Source organism: Scyliorhinus torazame, chromosome 1, assembly GCF_047496885.1.
Source record: "Scyliorhinus torazame isolate Kashiwa2021f chromosome 1, sScyTor2.1, whole genome shotgun sequence".
Taxonomy (NCBI): Eukaryota; Metazoa; Chordata; class Chondrichthyes; order Carcharhiniformes; family Scyliorhinidae; genus Scyliorhinus; species Scyliorhinus torazame.
Window position 1 is genome coordinate 223,366,041 of NC_092707.1, and position 26,263 is coordinate 223,392,303.

At 48.9% G+C, this 26,263-nt stretch overlaps 1 protein-coding gene across 8 annotated transcripts in view; it reads right to left on the minus strand.

Moving 5' to 3' along the window:
• The window catches only part of serac1 (serine active site containing 1), a 256,450-nt gene that overhangs the window by 137,204 nt on the left and 92,983 nt on the right, over window positions 1-26,263 (minus strand). For 7 of the 8 annotated variants that reach the window (XR_011945462.1, XM_072502719.1, XM_072502680.1 and 4 more), the window contains one exon: window positions 22,999-23,112. The exons of the other annotated variant lie outside the window; for it this stretch is intronic. Coding sequence is in view for 6 of the 7 variants with exons in the window: in XM_072502719.1 (XP_072358820.1) it covers window positions 22,999-23,112 (114 nt within the window). In the remaining variant the exon portion in view is untranslated. The remainder of the gene's footprint in view (window positions 1-22,998; window positions 23,113-26,263) is intronic. 8 annotated transcript variants of the gene reach the window in all.

Here is a 26,263-nt window from a genome sequence, read left to right on the forward strand (position 1 = left end):
ATAAATGATTTGGAGGAAAATGTAACTGGTCTGATTAGTAAGTTTGCAGATGACACAAAGGTTGGTGGAATTGCGGATAGCGATGAGGACTGTCAGCGGATACAGCAGGATTTAGATTGTTTGGAGACTTGGGCGGAGAGATGGCAGATGGAGTTTAATCCGGACAAATGTGAGGTAATGCATTTTGGAAGGTCTAATGCAGGTAGGGAATATTCAGTGAATGGTAGAACCCTCAAGAGTATTGACAGTCAGAGAGATCTAGGTGTTCCGGTCCACAGGTCACTGAAAGGGGCAACACAGGTGGAGAAGGTAGTCAAGAAGGCATACGGTATGTTTGCCTTCATTGGCCGGGGCATTGAGGATAAGAATTGGCAAGTCATGTTGCAGCTGTATAGAACCTTCGTTAGGCCACACTTGGAGTATAGTGTTCAATTCTGGTCGCCACATGGCCAGAAGGATGTGGAGGCTTTAGAGAGGGTGCAGAAGAGATTTACCAGGATGTTGCCTGGTATGGAGGGCATTAGCTATGAGGAGCGGTTGAATAAACTCGGTTTGTTCTCACTGGAACGAAGGAGGTTGAGGGGAGACCTGATAGAGGTATACAAAATTATGAGGGGCATAGACAGAGTGGATATTCAGAGGCTTTTCCCTGGGGTAGAGGGGTCAATTACTAGGGGGCATAGGTTTAAGGTGAGAGGGGCAAGGTTTAGAGTAGATGTACGAGGCAAGTTTTTTACGCAGAGAGTAGTGGGTGCCTGGAACTCGCTACCGGAGGAGGTGGTGGAAGCAGGGACGATAGTGACATTTAAGGGGCATCTTGACAAATACATGAATAGGATGAGAATAGAGGGATACGGACCCACGAAGTGTAGAGGATTGTAGTTTAGTCAGGCAGCATGGTCGGCACGGGCTTGGAGGGCCGAAGGGCCTGTTCTTGTGCTGTACATTTCTTTGTTCTTTGTTCTTGAGTGCAGCTCAAACAACACTCAAGAAGCTTGCCTCCATCCAAGAGAAAGTAGCCTGCTTAATTGGCACTCCTTTCATAAAAACGTTCACTCCCTCCAACACTGACACATGTTGGCAACAGGGTGTACCATCTACAAGATGCACTTTTGGAACTCACCAAGGCTCCTTAGATAGCACCTTCCAAACCCATGACCATTACCATCCAGAATGACAAGGCAGCAGCTACATGGGAGCACCATCTAGAAGTTCACCTCCAATCCACACATCGTTCTGACTTGGGAATATATCGCCACAACTTCACCGTTGCTGTGCAAATCCTGGGACCCCTTCCCTTGTCGCACGATGGGTGTAGGTACACCACATGAGCTGCTGCGGTTCAAGAAGTAAGCTCACCACTATGTTCTCAGTGGCAATTAGGGGTGGGCAATAAATGTTGGCCTAGTCAGCGATGAACGCATCCCATGAATGAATTTTTTAAAATCCTAGATCAATTAAAAGTGATAGTGCTAGATTTTACCTGAACGAGAAGCACCCAAATTAGGTCCCATGGCCATTCAGGTAGGTGGGACGTCATAGAATCATAGATTTTAAAGTGCAGTAGGATCCCATTTGGCCCATTGAGTCTGCACCAGCCTTGGAAAGAGCACCCAACTCAAGCCCACACTTCCAATCTATCCCCGTAACCCAGTAACCCCAGCTAACTTTTTGGACACTAAGGGCAATTTGGCATAGCCAATCCACCTAACCTGCACATCTTTGGACTGTGGGAGCACCCGGAGGAAACCCACGCAGACACGGAGAGAACGTGTCGGCTCCACACAGACAGTCGGGAATTGAACCCAGGACCCTGGAGCTGTGAAACAACTGTGCTACCTTGCTGAAAGCAGATTTTGCCTGCACCCAATAAATAGCTTGTACACGCCAACCAAACCTCTTTTGTTGCAAAGTGAAAAATCCTAGATTCTTCATAAGACCATTAGACATAGGAGCGGAAGTAAGGCCATTCGGCCCATCGAGTCCACTCCACCATTCAATCATGGCTGATTTCAACTCCATTTACCCGCTCTCTCTCCATAGCCCTTAATTCCTCGAGAAATCAAGAATGTATCAACTTCTGTCTTAAAGACACTCAACGTCCCGGCCTCCACCGCCCTCTGTGGCAATGAATTCCACAGACCCACCACTCTCTGGCTGAAGAAATTTCTCCTCATCTCTGTTCTAAAGTGACGCCCTTTTATTCTAAGGCTGTGCCCCCGGGTCCTAGTCTCCCCTGCTAACGGAAACAACTTCCCTACATCCACCCTATCTAAGCCATTCATTGTCTTGTAAGTTTCTATTAGATCTCCCCTCAACCTCCTAAACTCCAATGAATATAATCCCAGGATCCTCAGACGTTCATCGTATGTTAGGCCTACCATTCCTGGGATCATCCGTGTGAATCTCCGCTGGACCCGCTCCAGTGCCAGTATGTCCTTCCTGAGCCTTCCTCAGCCTAATCTTGTAGCTCAATTCCATTAGCCCTGGAACAAGTGTGGCAAATTTCCTTTGCATCCTTTGAAGGAACCTCCATCCTTTCTAATGTGTGGTGATCAGAACTGAACGTTGTCTGAACTTGAGAATAAAGTCTATTATGGGCCAGGGTTTAGAGAACCCCAAAGTACATCATGGAGTTCACCTGAACCACAACTTTAAATCGATTTGGTTCTGGGGAGCACAAAGGCACACTTTACAGGTGTGGTGCAACAGAGAGCTAAGTATGTTTAAAACAAAACAATGTTTATTCTATGAATGCAGTTAACATTTTATAAACACACAGTAAACTTCGTATCAACTACAAACACTGATACTTTCCCAAATACAATATTCTATAGGTAACTCTTAATAACTTCCCAAACAACATCCATAAGTTAAATCCTTTTTAAAATAAAATCAGCAGGTTTAAATTCTCTACAGAAACAGATATTACTTTGAAATCATCAATGATCTGGAGACATTCTTTAGCTTGCAGAGAGAGAGATCATTATACAGCTGCTTGCTTTGAATGGAACTATCCACTTCTGAGAACAAAACCAAAAACACACTGCATCTGCCAGCTCAAAAACAAAAGTGAAAGACAGACAACCCAGCTCCACCCACACACTGACATCACTGCAGCTATTTGATAAACACCCATTTCTTAAAGGTACATCCACCTGACACGTCCCTGCATTTTTATTTCTTTGGGCAGCACGGTAGCACAAGTGATTAGCACTGTGGCTTCACAGCACCAGGGTCCCAGGTTCAATTCCCTGCTGGGTCACTGTCTGTGCAGAGTCTGCATGTTCTCCCAGTGTCTGCGTGGGTTTCCTCCGGGTGCTCCGGTTTCCTCCCACAGTCCAAAGACATGCAGGTTAGGTGGATTGGCCATGATAAATTGCCCTTAGTGACCAAAAAAAGGTTAGGGGCGGTTATTGGGTTACAGGGATAGGGTGGAAGTGAGGGCTTAACTGGTTTGGTGCAGACTCGATGTGCCGAATGGCGTCCTTCTGCACTCTAAGTTCTCTGTTCTATGCAATACTTGCATTTATAAAGCACAAGATCCAAGATGGTTTTCTCCCCTCTCAATGGACGGAACTTTTCTATGCTGCATGAGCAGATTTCAAGCCAGAAGCGGAGATTCAAAAAGTCAGAAACTCACTGGCGTAAAAACAGTTTGCAATTCGCCCAATGGCGGGTGAATGACGGCTCAATTTTCCCGATGCATGGTGGTGTGAAAGCCATTTGCATTCATTTGCATCTCATGAATGTTCATTAATTTGGAGCGGAACAGTGGCATAGTGGATAGCACTGCTGCCTCACAGCGCCAGACACCCGAGTCTGATTCCAACCCTGGGTCACTGTCTGTGCGGAGTCTGTACGTTCGTCTCGTGTCTGCGTGGGTTTCCTCCAGATGCTCCGGTTTCCTCCCACAGTCCAAAGATGCCCAGGTTAGGTGGATTGGCCATGCTAAATTACCTCTTAGGGTGGGTGATTGGGCCTAGGTAAGGTGGTCTTTTGAGGAGTTGGCACAGACCCGATGAGCTGAATGACCTCTTTCTGCGCTGTAGGAATTCTACGATTCTATTCTATGAACAGCTGCTCATTGGAATCACCCCACACCTTTCAAACAGTGGGCAATTACGTTGGCCTCAAACCCATGGTGTGCATAAGTTGTATGTAAGTTCACTCATGACTGCAAGGTGAGTGATACATACATATCCTACTTGTCATTGTTCTGTGCTGCTCTTGCTGTGTTCAATATAACATTGCTGGGGCAGAACGGTTGGTGCCCTCCTACTTCATGCCAATGTTGTCTGAAAGGACAGCACTGTGCTGCAGGACTCATGCAGTCTGCACTTTGACCAATTCAGTACTGCACCCAGGAGTGAGAGTTGCAGGGATCTTCTACTGCCGCGCCTGACACTAAATGTCTCCATGGACACCACTGTGCTGCAGGATTCATGCAGATCTTATTTGACTTGACTGGCTCAAAGTTGAACCAGGGATGGGGTGCGAAGTGAAGGTGGAGCTGACAAAGGCAAGAGGGGCAATGGAGAAGGAGGGTTGTTAAACGTCAGGGATGGGGGAGGCAAGGCAGGCTGAGAATGGGGAGCTGGAGCCCAAGGGTCCATTAAATGGTGACAGACAAGGAGAACAAAGGGATATCACTGGAAAGGGATGCATGCAGACTCCGGAATGGGAGATGGGGGTTTGTCACTGTCACACATTAGTTAAGTGTCTCACAAACACTCAGAAGTTAGGGTGGTGTATTTTGGGAGGGTCTTTATTGTCTTTTGTCCTGGTTGCAATGGGGACTCGAAGGTTTCTGTCTTTCTTCAGGGCCTTTCAGACAGGAGTCACAGAGATTCCTGTTGCGGAATCATACAATTCCTACAGTGCATAAGGAGGCCTATCGGCCCATCGAGTCTGCACCTGCCCTCTGAAAGAGCACCCTACCTAAGCCTCCTCCCCTGTCCTACCCCCGTAACCCCATAACCGCACCTAACCTACACATATTTGGTCACTATGGGGCAATTTAACATGGCCAATCCACCCAATCTGCACTTCACTGGACTGTGGGAGGAAACGACAGCACATGGAGGAAACTCCTCAACCACGGGAAGAAAAGTGCAAACTCCACACAGACAGGAATGGAAAGGAGTCACAGATGACTGGCGGTCCAGGGAACAAGTGGACATCGCAGTCTGAAGTCAGAAATAGGAGACGATGCAGAAGAGCAGTAGCCATGTAGCGCAAGCAATCATTGGAAGCGTGGTGTACCCCAACCACAGGGAGGGACAAGGACTGTTCTCCACAAGAAAGAAGCACAGCTCGGTGTGCAATGCTATTTCACAGTCACCTTCCCTGGTCTTGGCCGTACTGGGCTGCAGAGGGAACTGTGATGGTGACTCACGTCATCTGCAGCCTGTAGATAGAGAAGACATAATAGAGGAGGGTATGTGAAGCTCTTATGGAAGAGGGATAGACCTCGTAGGTAATGAAGCATACAGCCTCTAGATGAAGTGGGTAGAAGCCCACATGGGACATGGACACTTTGCAGATGATGGGCTTGTGGTTTGGGGGGGTGGAAGGGTTTCAGAATTTCTACCACAACAACGATGGCACCCAGTATTATTGGGATAGGCAGCAGAACAACAGGAATTAGTTCCACATTCACAGTGTGAAACTCCATGAGAGTGAGGGAGTGTCGAACTTGGTCCTGAAGTAAATGTGTAGCAGCATCAGTTTGACATCCAAGGCAATGGCATCCAGCAAAAATGAAAGTAACATCGCTTCTGTCCGAGATGGGTGCGATGCAGTGTGGGGGAACGACTCTGATGGGCTATGGGGCTCCTTCTTGGGACGCACTGTCAGTTGTTGGTGCCGCTACACTGGACAGAATCGGGATAAGTTACAAAGGAGAGACACAGCGTTGCCCAAGAAGCAACTGAAAGTCAATCCTTTCCTTCAGCACTGTTAAAGAGATGAACATAACACAAGTTTCACATCAAAGTCGTAACATCGCCAGAATGCATCCTTGGAGGTTGCAGGTAAGAGTGAAGGGAGTACAACTGCAATATTTCTGCCATTCTATCAATGAAGGAAAGTCATGGGTTCACAATAAATGCCATTCATCACTAGCCAAATATCTTCCACTCATTGAACATGAGCGACTGAAAGGTCATTGGTATGCCACTACAAAGAAAGCAGCACAGAGATACTTTGGTTTTCATCTCATTCACACTGTCTCACCTCAAGAGGTCTGTAGATATCACATTCCTGGAATGGCATCTTGGATCACCTCAGTCACAGGGGTACCGCTGCATCAGGAACATTGCAAGAAAGGCAGCCAAAGCTGAGGAGCCTGACATTTCCAATTGATTTCAAAATCAGAGGTTCCCTTTCTGCATTCTTTAATCATAGTTGTCTTCGATGTCTCATTTCAGAGAGCAGGCAAAGGACTAATGGATCCAGGGCTCGATGCTGCATTTCTCAAAGTGCTCATTCAAAGGAGGAGGTGAAGTGGGGAGAGGCTTGGGGGAACATGATCAAGGGAGATAGAGCATGAACAAGAGGGTGAAGAGGAGAGATCCAAGCAGTGGAGGTGGCACACCAGACTGAGGGTTTATTGTTGAAGAGTCTCCTGTGCCTGTGCTTGTCCTAAGATCTTGTTCATAACATATACCATATTCTTCATGAAAACTTGATGCCATGTGGGGTTGGAGGCTTCGCCCTGCCAGTGGCTTTTAAGGTGACGGCAGCGCTCATTTTCTTTGCCTCTGGGTCTTTCCAGTGATCAACACAAGAGCGGTGCAGCATATCTCAGTATGCACATCAATCTAGAAAGGAGGTCACCAATGCCCTCTACAGGAAAGCCCATCATTAGGTCAGGTTTGCCCTGGACGAGGATAGCCAGGCTCAAAGATTCCATAAGACATTGGAGCATAATTAGACCACTTGGCCCATCGAGACTGCTCCGCCATTCAATCATGGCTGATATTTGCTCATCCCCATTCTCCTGCCTTCTCCCCATAACCCCCGATCCCCTTATTAATCAAGAACCTAACTATCTCGGTCTTAAAGACACTCAGTGATTTGGCCTCCACAGCCTTCTGCAGCAAAGAGTTCCACAGATTCACCACCCTCTGGCTGAAGAATTCCTCCTCAACTCTGTTTTAAAGGATCGTGCCTTCAATTTGAGATGGTGTCCTCTGGTTCTAGTTTTTCCTACAAGTGGAAACATCCTCTCCACGTCCACTCTATCCAGGCCTCTCAGTATCTTGTACGTTTCAATAAGATCCCCTCTCATCCTTCTAAACTCCAACGAGTACAGACCCAGAGTCCTCAAACGTTCCTCATACGACAAGTTCTTCATTCCAGGGATCATTCTTGTGAACCTCCTCTGGACCCTTTCCAAGGCCAGCACATCCTTCCTTAGATATGGGGCCCAAAACTGCTCACAATACTCCAAATGGGGTCTGACCAGAGCCTTATACAGCCTCAGAAGTACATCCCTGGTGTTGTATTCTAGCCCTCTTGACATGAATGCCAACATTGCATTTGCCTTCTTAACTGCCGACTGAACCTGCACATTAACCTTAAGAGAATCGTGAACAAGGACTCCCAAGTCCCTTTGTGCTTCTGCTTTCCGAAGCATTTCCCCATTTAGAAAATAGTCTATGCCTAGATTCCTCTTTCCAAAGTGCATAACCTCACACTTTTCCACATTGTATTTCATTTGCCACTTCATTGCCCACTCTCCTAGCTTGTCCAAAGTCCTTCTGCAGCTCCCTTCTTCCTCAATATTACCTGTCCCTCTACAGATCTTTGTATCATCTGCAAACTTAGCAACAGTGCCTTCAGTACCTTCTTCCAGATCATTAATGTATATTGTAAAAAGTTGTGGTCCCAGCACAGACCCCGGAGGCAAACCACTAGTCACCGGCTGCCATCCTGAAAAAGACCCCTTTATCCCCACTCTTTGCCTTCTGCCAGTCAGCCAATCCTCTATCCATCCCAGGATCTTACCCAGAACACCATGAGCTCTTAACTTACTTAACAGTCTCCTATACGGCACCATGTCAAAGGCCTTCTGGAAATCTAAATAAGTCACGTCCACTGGTTCTCCTTTGTCTAACTTCCTTGTTACATCCTCAAAGAACTCGAACAGATTTGTCAGGCACAACCTCTCTTTGACAAAGCCGAACTGACTCAGCCTATTTTACCATGCACTTCCAAGTGGGTCGCGATCTCATCTTTAATAACAGACTCTAAAATCTTACCAATGTCCAAAGTCAGGCGAACCGGCCTATAATTTGCTGGGTTCTGCCTCCCTCCCTTCTTAAACAGTGGTATTACATTCGCCACCTTCCAGTCCTCTGGGACCCTTCCTGCCTCCAATGGTTCCTGAAAGATCATCACTAATGCCTCCACAATTTCCTCAGCTATCTCTTTTAGGACCCTATGTTGTAGTCTATTCAGTCCAGGTGACTTATCCACCTTCAGACCTTTCAGTTTCCCCAGAACCTTCTCCTTAGTAATGGTCACTGCACTCACCTCTGCCCCCTGGTTCTCTTGGAGCTCTTGCATCCCACTGGTGTCTTCCACCGTGAAGACTGATGCAAAGTAACTATTCAGTTCGTCTGCCATTTCTTGGATTCCTATTATTACTTTTCCAGCCACATTTTCTAGTCTATTTTTGCCTCGCTTGCCTTTTATATATTGAAAAAAATCTCTTCCTATCTTCTTTTATTACTAGCTAGCTTGCACTCGTACTTCATCTTCTCCCCCCTTATTGCTTTTTTAGTTGTCCTCTGATCGCTTTTAAAGGCTTCCCAATTCTCTGGTTTCCCACTAAATCTCGCCACTTTGTATGTTTTCTCTTTAGCCTTTATGCTGTCCTTGACATCCCTCGTCAGCCATGGATGCCTTGTCCTCCCCTTAGCATGTTTCCTGCTCCTTGGGATGAATTTCTTTTCTTTTTTTTAAAATATGTTTATTAAGAGTTTTTTAACAAAATTTTCAGCCATACAAACAACCCCCCCCCCCCCACCTAACAAAAAAGAAAGAAAGCTCGAAGAGCAAGACATGAACATGGCAAGTCAATATGATACAGAACTTTGTACATTGGATTCCTCCCGTGCATGTCAGTTTTCCGGATTATTCATGTGTTTTCTTGCTCAAATCCCTCCAGAAAAACCCCCCTTCCCCCCCTGGGTTGCTGTTGCTGTGTCCGACCTTCATCTAACGCTCCGCGAGATAGTCTAGGAACGGTTGCCACCGCCTGTAGAACCCCTGCGCAGACCCTCTCAAGGCAAACTTAATCCTTTCCAACTTGATAAACCCTGACATATCATTTATCCAGGCCTCCACGCTGGGGGGGCTTCGCCTCTTTCCACATTAACAAGATCCTTCGCCGGGCTACGAGGGACGCAAAGGCCAGAATGTCGGCCTCTTTCGCCTCCTGCACTCCCGGCTCGTCCACTACTCCAAATAGTGCTAGCCCCCAGCTTGGTTTGACCCGGACTTTCACCACCTTAGATACTATTCCCGTAACTCCCCTCCAGAACCCCTCCAGTGCCGGGCATGACCAAAACATATGGACATGGTTCGCCGAACTTCCTGAGCACCTCCCACATCTGTCCTCCACCCCAAAGAACCTACTCAGCCTCGCCCCCGTCATATGCGCTCTGTGCACTACCTTAAACTGTATCAGGCTAAGCCTGGCACACGAGGAAGAGGAATTAACCCTACTTCGGGCATCAGCCCACAGCCCCTCCTCAATCTCCTCCCCCAGCTCCTCTTCCCATTTACCTTTCAGCTCCTCTACCAAAGCCTCACCCTCTTCTTTCATCTCCTGGTATATCGCCGACACCTTGCCCTCCCCGACCAATATGCCCGAAATCACCCTGTCTTGAATCCCCTGTGCCGGGAGCAGCGGGAATTCCCTCACCTGCCGCCTCACAAACGCCCTCACTTGCATGTACCTGAAGGCGTTTCCCGGGGGGTAGTCCAAATTTCTCCTCCAGTGCCCCTAAGCTCGCAAACGTCCCATCGATGAACAGGTCCCCCATTCTTCTAATCCCTGCCCGATGCCAGCTCTGAAACCCCCCGTCCATCCTTCCTGGGACAAACCGATGGTTATCCCTAATTGGGGACCACACCGAGGCTCCCAACGCTCCCCTGTGTCGTCTCCACTGCCCCCAGATCTTTAGCTTTGCCGCCACCACCGGGCTCGTGGTGTACCTTGTCGGCGAGAGTGGCAGCGGTGCCATCACCAGCGCCACCAGGCTCGTTCCTTTGCAGGACGCCATCTCCAACCTCTTCCACGACGCCCCCTCTCCCTCCATCACCCACTTACGGATCATCGCCATGTTGGCCACCCAGATTTGGCAACGCCAACCCTCCTCTATCCCTGTTACGCTCCAGGAACCCCCTCCTTACCCTCGGGGTCTTGCTCGCCCACACAAAACTCAATGCTCCTGCCTACCCTCATAAAAAAGGCCTTGATGATCACAATTGGAAGGCACTGGAACACAAAAAAGAAACCTTGGGAGGACCACCATTTTAATCGACTGTACCCTGCCCGCCAACGAGTGGCAACATGTCCCACCTTTTAAAATCCTCCTCCATCTGTTCCACCAGCCGCGGCAAATTAAGTTTGTGCAGTGCCCCCCAGCTCCTAGCTACCTCAATCCCCAAGTATCGAAAGCTCCTTTCCACCCTCCTCAACGGTAGGTCGTCTATCCCTCTTCCCTGATCCCCCGGATGCACCACAAAGAGCTCACTCTTTCCCACGTTGAGCTAATAGTCCGAAAAATCTCCAAACTCCCTTAGGATCTGCATGGCCTCAGCCATCCCCTCCACTGGATACGCCACATACAGCAACAGGTCGTCTACGTACAGCAACACTCGATGTTCCTCTCCCCCTCGGACCACCCCCTTCCATTTCCCCAACTCCCTTAACGCCATGGCCAAAGGTTCAATTGCCAATGCAACAGCAGAGGGGACAGGAGGCACCCCTGCCTCGTATCTCGATACAGCCGGATACACTCCGACCTCCGCCGGTTCGTGACCACACGCGCCACCGGGGCTCTATACAGGAGCTTGACCCAACTAATAAACCCTCCCCCGAACCCAAAACTCCTCCGAGATACTCCCACTCTACTCGGTCAAAGGCTTTCTCCGCGTCCATGGCTGCCACTATCTCCACCTCTTCCTCCACCGATGACATCATTATCACATTTAGGAGCCTTCGCACATTGGTATTTAGCTGCCTACCCTTTACGAATCCCGCCTGGTCCTCATGAATCGCCCCCGGGACACTGTCCTCAATCCTCGTAGCCAACATTTTTGCCAGCAACTTAGCATTTACATTGAGGAGCGAGATCGGTCTATATGACCCACATTGCAGTGGGTCCTTATCCCGCTTTAAGATCAAAGAGATCGTCGCCTCCGACATTTTCGGGGGCAGGGTCCCCCTTCCTTGCTTCATTGAAGGTCCTTACCAGCAACGGGGCTAACAGGTCTACAAACTTCCTATAAAACTCCACCGGAAACCCATCCGGCCCCGGGGCCTTCCCTGCCTGCATGCTCCCCAGTCCTTTAACCAGCTCCTCCACCCCAATTGGCGCCCCCAAACCAGCCACCTCCTGCTCCTCCACCCTCGGGAACCTCAGTTGGTCCAAGAATCGTCGCATCCCCTCTTTTCCCCCTGGGGGCTGGGACCTATACAGCTCCTCGTAAAAGGCCTTGAATGCCTCATTCACTTTCACCGCACTCCGCACCGTAGTTCCCCTGCCATCCTTGATTCCACCTATTTCCCTCGCTGCCATCCTCTTACGGAGCTGATGTGCCAGCATCCGACTCGCCTTCTCCCCATATTCATATATCGCCCCCTGTGCCTTCCTCCACTGTGCCTCTGCCTTCCCTGTGGTCAACAGGTCGAACTCCGTCTGGAGACTTCATCTCTCCCTGAGTAGTCCCTCATCAGGAGCCTCTGCATATCTCCTGTCCACCCTTAAAATCTCCCCCACTAACCTCTCCCTTTCCCTGCCCTCTCTCTTCACCCTATGAGCCCTGATGGAGATTAACTCTCCCCTGATCACCACCTTCAGCGCCTCCCACCTGCACCTCCCCGGTGTCGTTGGCCTCCAGATATCTTTCAATGTACCCCCGCACCCTCCCACACACTTCCTAGTCTGCCAGCAGTCCCACATCCAACCGCCACAACGGGCGCTGGTCCCTCTCCTCCCCCAGCTCTAGCTCCACCCAATGTGGGGCATGGTCTGAAATGGCTATGGCCGAATACTCTGCTCCCTCCACTTTAGGGATCAATGCCCTGCCCAGAACAAAAAAATCTATCCGGGAGTAGGCCTTATGTACATGGGAGAAAAAAGAAAATTCTCTGGCCAAAGGCCTGGCAAATCTCCACAGACCTACTCCCCCCATCTGATCCATAAACCCCCGAAGCACCTTGGTCGCAGCCAGCCTCTTCCCCGTCCTAGATCTGGAAGATCTAATGCTGGGTCCAGCACCGTGTTAAAATCCCCACCCATTATCAAGCTCCCTACCTCCAGGACCGGAATACGCCCCAACATCCGTTTCATGAATCCAGCATCGTCCCAGTTCGGGGCATATACATTCACCAGTACCACCTTCGTCCCCTGCAACCTACCGCTCACCATCATGTATCGGCCTCCATTGCCTGCTACTATGTTCTTGGCCTCAAACGACACCCGCTTCCCCACCAATATTGCCACCCCTCTATTCTTCGCATCCAGCCCCGAATGGAACACCTGTCCTACCCATCCCTTCCTCAACCTGACCTGATCTGCCACCTTCAGATGTGTCTCCTGAAGCATGACGTCTGCCTTCAGTCCCTTTAGGTGCGCGAACACTCGGGCCCTCTTAACCGGCCCATTTAGGCCTCTCACATTCCACGTGATCAGCCGGATTGGGGGGATACCTTCCCCCCCCCCCCCCAACCTGAGTTAAAGTTCATATTTTAAATTGGCATGAGTTGACCCCCCCCCCCACCACCACCTGCCTTTAGATCAAAGTAGCTGAAGGTGACTGACACGTAACTGCCCGCCAGTTATGGGAGTGGGTGGGGCAGCACCTTGTTAACCTTCACTGCACTATTCTAGATTAATTTTTGGTCGCAGACCAGATTCACCAGCTTCACAGCCATCTCAGGTTTCCCAAGAATGCAGGGTGCAATAGACTGCATCAATGTGGCTATATGGGTTCCACGGCTCATGCCCCAACATTTATGAACCCCAACAGCTCAAATTCCATCAACGTGCGACTGATGTGTGGCCATTGGAAGCACATCCTGCACATGTGTGCATTTGGTACTTTTGGGAGGTGCCTGGGATTTTCAAGAGACCAGAACATATTCGATGATGGTTGCTTGGGGATACCACTTAAATATTTGCTGATGACTTATATGCATCTGATCCTGGTCATTAATCAACTTTAAATACAGCCAGCCTGTCCACGACCTCCTCCTTATCAATTTTAAACACACTGGCCAGGATTCTCTGTTTCAGAGACTAAGTGTTGATGCTGGGACTGAATCGGTGGTGATCTACGACCATGGAATTGCCGCCAGTCTTAAGCAATTCAGGATCCATTAATGGGTTAGCACCAGCAGCACGACAGAACTCGAGTGATTCCAGTGGTAAATAGTGTCCGATTTGCCGGGGTCGGGACAGCGACTCGAAAGACTGACAAGTTTCAGCCGTATATAAGCACTCCACTCCCCCCACACACTCATTCCAGCCAACAAGATGGCAGCATGAAGAGTAGCACTCTGGTGTGCAGACGCCGAGCTGGAGGCCCTGTTGGATGCCATAGAGAAGTGGGCTGCCCTGTTCCCCCGGATGGGAAGCAGGCTGCCACCCGACGGCCTGGGTGCAGATGGCAGAGGTGTGAGCGCAGACACAGACGTGCATCTCGTGGTCGCAGACCAGATGTAAGTTCATCAACTGGAACCCCTTTCCAGAAGACATAAGAGCAAAATTAGGCCATACGGCCCATCTTGACTGCTACGCCATTCAATCATGGCTGATATTTTTCTCATCCCCTTTCTCCTGCCTTCTCCCCATAACCCCTGATCCCCTTATTAATCAAGAACTTATCTATCTCGGTCTTAAAGACACTCAGTGATTTGGCCTCCACAGCCTTCTGCAGCAAAGAGTTCCACAGCTTTACCACCCTCTGGCGAAAGAAATTCCTCCTTATCTCGGTTAGAAAGAATCGTCCCTTCAGTCTGAGGCTGCGCCCTCTGGTTCTAGTTTTTCCTACAAGTGGAAACATCCTCTCCACGTCCACTCTATCTAGACCTTGCAGTATCCTGTACGTTTCAATAAGATCCCTCCTCATCCTTCTAAACTCCAGTGAGTACAGACCCAGAGTTCTCAACTGTTCCTCATACGACAAGCTCTTCATTCCAGGGATCATTCTTGTGAACCTCTTCAGGACCCTTTCCAAGGCCAGCACATCCTTCCTTAGATACGGGGTCCAAAACTGCTCACAATACTCCAAATGGGGTCTGCACGCTAAGCTTAAGAGAATCTTGAACTAGGATTCCTAAGTCCCTTTCTGTTTCCGATTTCCTAAGCTAGAAAATAGTCTATGCCTCCATTCTTCGTTTCGGTTCATGAAGACCAACCCCTTATACGCCGGTATTCGTAGGGAGACATGCATCCAGTTAATCACTCCCTGGACCTCTGGCCTCCCGGCAATGTCGGCGAACTCTGCTGCCTGGGCATGCTGGTGGCTTCGGTTCACATTGAATTTGATATATTGTGCCAACCGGGCATTCAGGGCCTTAGTTATGGCGAGATGGTCTGCGAGATTTCAGACAGGTCCCCACTCGGCGTCTGGAAGTACCCTGTGGCAAAAAGGTTCAGTCCGACCGTCACCTTGACGGCCAACAGGAGAAAATGCCCTCCCCCTTATCTCAGGTGCGTCATGACGCGGCAGATATGCTGTATGGTCCAGCAGGTCCTCAAAGAACAGGTAAACACGAGGCGTGATACGGTGCCTCTTTCACACCTCCTCCTCAGCCTGTTGGCTCTCCATCCTCACCGGCTGGCTCCTGTTCCTCTGCTGCAGGTTCCTCCCCGAGCAACTCCGGCTCGTACAGCCTCAGTGCATCCCCCAGGGCTGCGGCGGCTAGGATGATGCCAACCATCAATGGTTAGATTCCAAAACTTACAAACAGCATACAAGCAGAAACTTAAGTGGGAGGATCCGGTTAAGAAGGTCATGCAATGCTGGTCCAAGGAAATGGAAAAGCTCCAACGTGACTGCTTGGAATCAGTGAACTGGTCCATATTCAAGAACTCAGCGGCCAACCTAGACGAGTATGCCACTACCATCACAGACTTCATCTGTAAGAGTATCGAGGACTACATGCGAAGAAGGATTCTCCAAGCATTCCCCAACCGGAAACCATGACCAGGAGCTCCACTCCCGACTGAAGTCCAATTCTGAGGCATTTCAGGTGACCGGACCTATACAAAAAAAATCTAGCTACGACCTCCGCAAAACCATCAGAGATGCCAAGAGACAATATCAGACCAAGCTAAAATCCCAGACTAACGACACAAACTCTCGTTGATTGTGGCAAGGTTTAAATAATGTAAAGGGCTACAAAGCAAAACTGAGTAGGATCTCTGGCAACAGAGCATCCCTCCCTGCTGAACTTAATGGATTCTATGTTCACTTTGAGAAGGAAGCCAATGAACCGATGTTACCTGCCCCAACAGCTTCTGACACACCCATAGCTACCGTCACAGCCTCAAAAGGTTCTTAAAAGTGAACCCACGGAAAGCAACGGGTCCTGATGGAATCCCTGGTCGTGCAGATCCTGTATGGACTAGCTGGCAGTTTTTAAACTTCTCCCTACTCCGCTCCGAAATTCCCACCTGGTTAAAGAAGATCACAATCATATCAGTGCCAAAGAAGAACCAGACAGCATGCCTCAGCAACTACCGCCCGGTGGCCCTGACATCTATTATTATGATGTGCTTCGAGAGGTTAGTCATGGGACACATCAGCTCCAACCTTCCAGATTACCTTAATCCACTGCAATTTGCCTACTGCCACAACTGGTCCACATCAGATGCTATCTGCCTGACCCTACACTCATCCTGGATCAACTCGATAACAAAGATTCTTACGTCAGACTCCTGTTCATGGACTACAACTCCGTTTTCAACACCATAGTCCCAGCCAAGCTAATGTACAAACACCAAAACCTAGGACTCAGCTCCTTCCCCTCTGCAACTGTATCCTCTACGTCCTGACTCACAGATCGCAATCAGTAAGGATAAGCAACAACACCCCCTCCAAAATAATCCTTAACAGGGGGGATAGGTCCATAATGGTGAATGGGAAGCTGGAGGGGGTGCAGGTGGTACTCGTGAACGTATATGCTCCAAATTGGGACAACGTGGAATTCATGACGCGGGTGCTAGGTAAGATCCCAGACGAAGAGTCACATAACCTGATCATGGGAGGGGACTTCAACACAGTCATTGATCCGGAATTGGACCGGTCAAAATCCAGGACAGGGAGGAGACCGGCTGCGGCAAAGGAATTGAAGGGTTTTATGGAACAGATGGGGGGAGTAGACCCATGAAATTTGCACAGCCGAGGGCGAAGGAGTTTTCCTTTTCTTCACATGTCCACAAGGTATACTCTCACATCGACTTTTTTGTCTGAGCAGGGGGCTAATACCGAAGGTGGTGGATACGGAGTACTCGGCAATTGCAGTGTCGGATCATGCCCCACACTGGGTGGATCTACGAGTTAGTGTGGAGAGAGGGCAACGCCCGCTGTGGAGACTGGTTGTGGGGTTGCTAGCGGACAAAGCGATCTGTGGGCAGGTTAACAAGTCCATCCAGAACTACCTAGAAACAAATGATACGGGGGAGGTCTCTGCAGCGTCGGTGTGGGAAGCTTTGAAGGCAGTAGTCAGCGGGGAATTAATCTCAATACGGGCCCACAGAGGTACTCCAGATGGGCAGGAGATACTCAGAGGTCCCGGACTGAGGGAGCGGCGGAGGTTACAGGTGGAGTTTGGGCTGTTGACCACAGGGAAAGTAGTGGAACAGTTGAGGAAGGCAAGGGATCTATGAATCTATGATCTATGGATCTATGAATACGGGGAAAAAGCAAGCAGAATATTGGCGCACCAGCTCAGGAAAAGAGACAGCCAGGGAGATAGGTAAAGTAAAGAGTAGAGACGGTAATACTGTCCTGGACCCAGCAGGAGTGAACAAGGTATTTAAGGACTTTTATAGTAAACTATATGAGTCGGATCCCCGGCTGGGGTGGAGGGGATGAGGCAATTTCTGGATCAGTTGAGGTTCCCGAGGGTGGAGTAGGACCTGGTGGAGGTGCTGGGAGCCCCAATTGAGATTGAGGAAATAATCAAGGGGCTGGAGGGCATGCAGTCGGGCAAGGCCCCAGGGCCTGACGGCTACCTGGTGGAATTCTATAAGAAGTTTTCAGAGATATTGAACCCACTGCTGGTGAGGACATTTAACGATGCAAGAGAGAAGGGAGTCCTCCCCCCCAACAATGTCGCAGGCCCCGATTTCATTGATCCTGAAACGGGAAAAGGATCCGGAGCAATGCGGGTCATACAGGCCGATTTCTCAACTGAATGTGGATGCCAAACCGCTGGTTCAGATACTGGTCACAAGGATAGAGGACTGTGTCCCGGGGGTGATAGGGGAAGATCAGACGGGATTTGTTAAGGGCAGGCAACTCAAGGCCATTCTTCAAAGGCTTCTAAATGTTATTATGATGCACCCAGAAGGAGAGGAAGCGTAAGTGGTGGTAGCGATGGATGCGGAGAAGGCTTTTGATCGGGTGGAGTGGAATTACCTGTGGGAGGTGCTGGGAAGGTTTGGGTTTGGTGAGGGCTTTATTGACTGGGTGCGGTTGCTCTATCAGGCACCAGTAGCGAGTGCGCGTACAAACCAGCTGAGGTCGGAGTATTTTGAACTACACCGAGGGACGAGGCAAGGGTGCCCCCTCTCCGTGTTACTGTTTGCACCGGCCATAGAGCCATTAGCCATGGCGTTAAGAGCCTCTGGGAACTGGAAAGGGCTGGTTCGGGGTGGGGGGGGGGGGGGGGGGAAGGACCGGGTCTCCCTCTCCGCAGACGACCTGCTCTTGTACATTTCGGACCCGTTGGAGGGGGATGGGGAAGTTATGTGAATCTTGGGGGAATTTGGCAATTTGTTGGGGTAGAATTGAACATGGGGAAAAGCGAGATGTTTGCGATCCAGGCAAGAGGACAGGAGAAGAGACTGGGAGAGCTGCTGCTCAGAATGGTAGGGAATCCAGGTGGCCCGGAAATGGGAGGTACTACACAAGTTAAACCTATCCCGGCTTGTAGAGCAAACAGAAGGGGACTTTTAAGAGATGGGACATGCTCCCGCTATCACTGGCGGGGAGGGTACACACCGTGAAAATGACGGTCCTCCCCAGATTTCTGTTTGTCTTTCAGTGCCTCCCCATCTTCATCCCCGAGGCCTTTTTCAAGCGGGTGAATAAGATTATTTTGGGCTTTGTGTGGGCGAGTAAAGCCCCGCAAGTGAAGTGTTGCTGGAGCACAGTCGGGGGGAGGGTGGGTTGGCACTGCCGAACTTCTGCAATTACTACTGGGCGGCTAATATAGCCATGATTAGGAAGTGGCTCGTGGGGGAGGGATCGGCATGGGAGCGGTTGGAGGCGGCATCATGCAAAGACACAAGTTTGGGAGCACTGATAACAGCACCTCTTCCGTTCTCGCCGGCCCGATACTCCACAAGTCCGGTGGTGCTGGCGGCACTGAGAATCTGGGGGCAATGGAGGAGATACAAGAGAGTGGAGGGAGCATCGATTTAGACCCCAATTTATAATAACCACAGGTTTGTACCGGGTAGGCTAGATGGCAGGTTCCGGAGTTGGCAGAGGGCAGGAATTGGAAGGATGGGGGATCTACTTATAGACGGGAGCTTTCCCAGCTTGAAAGCTTTGGAGGATAAATTTAAATTGCCAGCAGGGAATGGTTTGAAGTATTTGCAGGTGTGAGACTTCCTGAGAAAACATGTTCCAGCTTTTCCGCTGCTGCCGCCACGGGGTGGGAGAGGGGAAGGTTTCAGATATTTACCAGGAGCTTTCGGAGGCGGAGGAAACTCCGGTGGAGGAGCTTAAGGGCAAGCGGGAGGACGTGCTAGGAGGAGAGATAGAGGTGGGGCTATGGGCGGATGCCCTAAGCAGGGTTAATACCTCCTCATCATGTGCCAGGCTTCGCCTGATAAAATTTAAGGTAGTCCACCAGGCACACATGATAGCGGCTAGGATGAGTAAGTTCTTCGGGGTAGAGGATAGGTGTGCGGGAAGCCCAGCAAATCATGTCCACATGTTTTGGGCATGCCCAAAGCTTAGAGGATTTTGGCAGGATTTTGCTAAGACAATGTCCACGGTACTAAAAACACGGGTGGTGCCGAGTCCGGAGGTAGCAACCTTTGGAGTGTTGGAAGATCCGGGAGTTCAGGGGCGAAAAAGGCCGAGGTCTTGGCCTTTGCCTCCCTGGTAGCCTGGAGACGGATCTTGTTAATGTGGATGTACCACAGAAAGCATCCTATCAGGCTGCATTACAGCTTGATATGGCAACTGCTCAGCCCAAGACCATAAGAAACTACAGACAGTTGTGTAGTTTGACTCTGTCCACTCATGCCGCCGCCTTGGGAAAGTGGGCAGCATAATCAAAGACCCCTCCCACCCAGGTAATTCTCTCTTCCAACCTCTTCGATCGGGCAAGAGATACAAAAGTTTGAGAACACGCATCAATAGGTTCAAAAGCAGCTTTTTCCCCCTGCTGTTAGCAGACACCTGAATAGCCTTCTTATGGATTGACCTGATCTTTCTGCGCATCTTCTCTTCAGTTGTAGCGCTATACTCCGAATGTTGCACCCGATGTCTATGTTTGTGTTTACATCGTGTAATTATAGTATGTTTTATCTTTTCTTGTATGTTTTCATGGAGCGATCTGCCTGGATTGTACGCAGAACAATACTTTTCACTGCACCTCGGTACACGCGACACTAAATCTAAAGCTAATCTAAACCTAATCTAAATCCATTGTCTGCAGTGGTGAAAGGTAGACATGTTAGCATGACAGGTACCCGTACTCAACCAGGTCCAGCAGGCTACACGATGACACCGCCTGCACTGCAGCCCCTGTCCCCACATGTGACTCTCCTCCCCTCCCTCCTCTCCCATGCCCACACCCACCCCGACGTTCCCCCTGGCACTCTACCCTCTGCACGCACCCCTGCCACTCTTCTAGAATATGCTCTCTTCAGCACAGCAATGTCCCCCTTAATCAATTAATAACAAGAATAACAGGAATATTTGGCTAATGGTAAAGTTCTTGGAAGTGTGGATGAGCAGAGGGATCTAGGTGTCCATGTACATAGATCCCTGAAAGTTGCCACCCAGGTTGAGAGGGTTGTGAAGAAGGCCTATGGAGTGTTGGCCTTTATTGGTAGAGGGATTGAGTTCCGGAGTCAGGAGGTCATGTTGCAGCTGTACAGAACTCTGGTACGGCCGCATTTGGAGTATTGCGTACAGTTCTGGTCACCGCATTATAGGAAGGACGTGGAGGCTTTGGAGCGGGTGCAGAGGAGATTTACCAGGATGTTGCCTGGTATGGAGGGAAAATCTTATGAGGAAAGGCTGATGGACTTGAGGTTGTTTTCGTTGGAGAGAAGAAGGTTAAGAGGAGACTTAATAGAGGCATACAAAATGATCAGGGGGTTAGATAGGGTGGACAGTGAGAGCCTTCTCCCGCGGATGGAAATGGCTGGCACGAGGGGACATAACTTTAAACTGAGGGGTAATAGATATAGGACAGAGGTCAGAGATAGGTTCTTTACGCAAAGAGTGGTGAGGCCGTGGAATGCCCTACCTGCTACAGTAGTGAACTCGCCAACATTGAGGGCATTTAAAAGTTTATTGGATAAGCATATGGATTATAATGGCATAGTGTAGGTTAGATGGCTTTTATTTCGGTGCAACATCGTGGGCCGAAGGGCCTGTACTGCGCTGTATCGTTCCATGTTCTATGTTCTAATTCTGCTACCCCTTCTCCTTTAATTTCTTCTGTCTTTCCTGAACATTTTGTGTCAGGAATATTTAGGTCCTCGACCAGCCCTTCTTTGAGACAAATCTCCGATATCATAACAAAATGGTGGGCTGGATTTTCTGCGTGCGATATGTCATGATATGCAAACATGCAGCTAATGAACACATAGAATAGGACATGATCAATGAGCAGTCAGGACACTCAGGGGTGGTATCTCACTGTAAAAGGAATGAGGCACTCACACCCCGTCTCTTTCCACAGACCAACATCTACAGAGTGAAACAGGGTGGACCTCAGCATCACCCCCAGCACGTGACTTAGAGCAAGGCTGGTTCAGTTAGACTGAGTTACTACATTTAGATTAGCAGAGTCGAACCCATTGAGAACTGTGCTAATAGTTCAATAAAACACATTGAACTCACTTCAAAGTCTGGAGCATCATTTACTCAAAACTGCATCAAGTGGCAGCTTGTGTTATTCCAAATTACGTAACAACAGGATATATAGAGATTGGTGCCCCCCCCCCACCCCCTCCCCCAGTAGAAAAAACTGCGTGGGATATATATATATATTATATATATATATATATATATATATATATACACAGCAGATTGGTACCCCCAGTAGAAAAGACTTACAAGATGCTGCTTGCAGCAACAATATACTGGGGCTGCCTTAACAAGCTGAGAGTAGGAATTCTGCCCCAAAAGTCCTCTTCTTGAGAGCTCCAGCCAATCTGACTGGTTGGCAGCAGAGAAGTCCCAGCAGCACCACAACTCAGCAGCGGCTGCTGCTGGGACTACAAGCAGTGCCAAGCAGAAGGGAAGGGATTGGGTACCTTGAGAAAAGTAGGGGCAGGGGGTGGCTCATTGAAGCCTGTGGAGAAGGCACAAAGGTGGGGTGCCATTTTTGGGGGTAGGGGTGGGGGGTAGTTTCCTTACTGGGTTACCCCATTACTGGTACCCACCTCCCCCAGAATTCGGCCCAATGTTCCAGGCATCTAAAACCCATCCTCCTGAACTACCTCTTTAGCCATGCTTTCATCCACATGAGAAAATAAAGTGCATCTTAAGAAAAAATTAAGAGCCTGTTTAGAGCAGATAATAACCACAATGCAAATGCATTATTCAAATTTATTTTCTATCAGTCATACTGAAATATTCCTTTGTAGCTCCCCAAATGCTTTACTTAGCGAGTGTATCTAGGTAAACCTTACAGACCAGTAAGTCACAGATAAAATCTCCAGACTTGGCTGAATTAGTTCAGCGTAGCCATGCTCATGGTAGGGTTGTTTAATTAGCCTGAAACTTGCTTCAGAGGACTATCCAGATGCTGGAGGAGTGATTATCCAAATGTCAGACAACAGGTGCAGGCTTGGTTGTGCTGATCCCATAATTTAAAAGCTTGTCAATATTCACTGTCACTAATGGTCACTTTGGCAAAGTACCAACCAAGGATGACCGTTAACTAAGGAACTGTATCCCAGCTACCAGAACAGATTGAGGGAAAGGGAAAAAGCAGCAATGGCATTTTTAAAATGATAATCATTTTTAAAACATTAACTTAAATGAAGTCTACTGTACTTTTTGAATTGTACTTCTGAACTATTCAGCATTGGTATGAAATTGATGCAGGCTCTCAAAATTTGAGATTCAAATGATAGAACAGGTAGATAGATTTTCTTATTCTTCCATTCTTATTTATTAATCATCCAAATACTGCTTGATAACAGATAATTTAGTCAGTGGAATGTTCAATCGTTACTTACAAGGTCATAATACATATAAAAAGTGCTTATAAGAGAAAATTAAATATTTTGGTTCAGAGGTTTCAGGGAAAAAATTAAATTTTACCTTAGAATGTTTAGCAAGGGCTTGCAAACAAAATGATTCAACCTTCTCAGATGGAACAGAGCTAAGACTCTGTGCGTAAGGAAGCCCATTTCCCCCAAAACACCACAAGCCTCCCTGAAACACAAAAGATTAGACAACAGGATTCAGATCCTCTACACATCCTGTAACGTCATATCATTCTCCTTCTAATAGTGTAGCTTTTTTAATTAATGTATCTTCGTACATTCTTCCCATGTTTGCGTGGTTTTCGCCCCCACAAACCAAAAGATGTGCAGGGTAGGTGGATTGGCCACGCTAAATTGCCCCTTAATTGGAAAAAATGAATTGGGTACTCAAAATTATTTTATTTTTTTATAAAAGATGTGCTACTTTCCGCTTTTAGGTTTAAGCCTTGCGCATGTGGAGGTGGAGTTTAGTGCTTCGCTCCAGAGTCCCCACCCAATTTCTATCCATAGTTCTTCCTCCCATTTTTCCCGTGTCTCATCCAGCAGGGAGCATGAGGCATGAGGCTTCTAACAGTCGCCCGTAGTGATCCCTGCAGTTCCCCCTTCCTAAGTCGCCCATGTCCAACAGCTCCTCTATCATAGAGTGTCCTGGCGTCCGAGGGTATGTTGTCACCTCCTTACGGAGGAAGTTTTTGATTAGAAAGTATCGTAGTTCATTCCTTTTGGGTAGTTGCAACCTCTCCGTCAGATCCTCTAAAGTTGCTAGTTTGTCATCGGTGTAGAAGTCCATAACTGTCAGTGTCCCCCATCTGTCTCCACCTTTTAAAGAGGGCGTCTAATGTGGCAGGCGCGAACCTGTGATTGTGGCAGATGGGGGACATGGTGGACATTTCAGTTAGGCCGAAGTGTTGCCTCAACTGGTTCCATGTCCGGAGCGTGGCTATTACCACTGGGTTTGTAGAGTGCTTGCCTGGCTGGGAATGTACCTGGGCAGTATGTTCATTTTGATCGCCTGCACCCTCCCCTCCAGCGAGAGTGGAAGTGTGTCCCACCTCTGCAGATCTTTTTCATCTTCCTCCGCCAGACTGGTCAGTTTCATTTGTGGATCCGTGTCCAGTCGTGGGCAATTTGGATCCCCAGGTAGCGGAATTTGTTTTGGGCTGGTTTAAATAGTAGTCCCTCCTGCTCTGCCCCTCTCTCTTGCAGGTTCACTGGGAAGTTTTCACTTTTGCTCAGATTGAGTTTGTAGTCGAGCAGGCTCCAAACTCTTGCAGGAGCTTCATGATCCCCTCCATGCTGCTTCGGGGGTCCGAGATGTAGAGGAGCTGGACATCCACATAACATGAGACTCTGTACTCTCGTCCCCTCTCTGGATCCCTTTCCAATTTTTCGCACCTCTGAGGCCAATGGTCCGATCGCAAAGGTGAAGAGGAGTGGGGACTGCAGGCATCCCTGCCCTGTGCAACTGGAAGTATTTAGAGCTGGTGGTGTTGGTCCGCACCCTCGCAGTGGGAGCACTGTGCAGGAGTTTCACCCAGGCGGTGAACCCTGCTCCCAGCCCCAAGTGATCCGGTACCTCTGGACTCTGTCCATTCGACTGTGTCAAAGGCTTTTCTGCATCCAGGGAGATGATCACCTCTAGAACATAGAACTGTACAACACAGTACAGGCCCTTCGGCCCACGACGTTGTGCCGAACTAGTCTGAAATCAAGATCAAATCAACCTACTCCCAATCATTATAGTGCACTCCATATGCCTATCCAATAACCGCTTGAAAGTTCCTGAAGTGTCCGACTCCACTACCATATCTGGGAATGCATTCCACGCCCCAACCACTGAGTAAAGAACCTACCTCTGACATCCCTCCTATATCTTCCACCATGAACCTTATAGTTATGCCCCCTTGCAACAGCTACATCCACCCGAGGAAAAAGTCGCTGAACGTCCACTCTACCTATCCCTCTCATCATCTTATACACCTCAATGAAGTCACCTCTCATCCTCCTTCGCTCCAATGAGAAAAGCCCTAGCTCCCTCAACCTTTCCTCATAAGACCTATCCTCCAATCCAGGCAGCATCCTGGTAAATCTCCTTTGAACCCTTTCCAATGCTTCCACATCCTTCCTATAATGAGGTGACCAGAACTGCACGCAATACTCCAAATGTGGTCCAACCAAGATCTTGTACAGTTGCAGCATAACCTCACGGCTCTTAAACCGAATCCCCCTGTTATAAATGCTAACACACTATAGGCTTTCTTCACGGCTCTATCCACTTGGGTGGCAATTTTCAGAGATCTATGGACATGAACTCCGAGATCTCTCTGCTTCTCGACATTCTTCAGAACCCTGCCGTTAACCCTGTAATCCGCATTGAAATTTGTCCTACCAAAATTAATCACCTCACACTTATCAGGGTTAAACTCCATCTGCCACTTTTCAGCCCAGCTCTGCATCCTATCAATGTCTCTTTGCAGCCTACAACAGCCCTCCACATTATCCACTACTCCACCAATCTTGGTGTCATCAGCAAATTTACTAACCCAACCTTCAACTCCATCATCCAAGTCATTGATAAAAATCACAAATAGCAGAGGACCCAGCACTGATCCCTGTGGTACACCGCTGGTGACTGGGCTCCAGGATGAAAATTTACCATCTACCACCACCCTTTGTCTTCTATGGATCAGTTTACTGGATCAGTTACTGATCCAATCGGCCAAATTTCCCTCTATGCCATGCCTCCTTACTTTCTGCATGAGCCGACCATGGGGCACCTTATCAAACGCATTACTAAAATCCATGTATACGACATCAACTGCTCTACCTTCATCTATGTACTTAGTTACCTCCTCAAAGAATACAATCAAACTTGTGAGGACTTATACCTCACAAATCCGTGCTGACTATTCTGGATTAAGCTGTATCATAGAATCATAGAATTTACAGTGCAGAAGGAGGCTATTCGGCCCATCGAGTCTGCACCAGCTCTTGGAAAGAGCACCCTACCCAAGGTCCACACCTCCACCCTATCCCCATAACCCAGTAACCTCACCCAACACGAAGGGCAATTTTGGACACTTCAAGCGCAATTTAGCATGGCCAAGTCACCTAATCTTTGGATTGTAGAAGGAAACCGGAGTACCCGGAGGAAACCCACGCAGACACGGGGGGGGGGGGGGGGAAATGTGCAGACTCCGGCCGGGAAACGGCTCTGGGACCCTGGACCTGTGAAGGGATTGTGCTAACCACAATGCTACCATGCTGCCCACGACCATATCTTTCCAAATGATCATAAATCCTATCCCTCAGGACCCTTT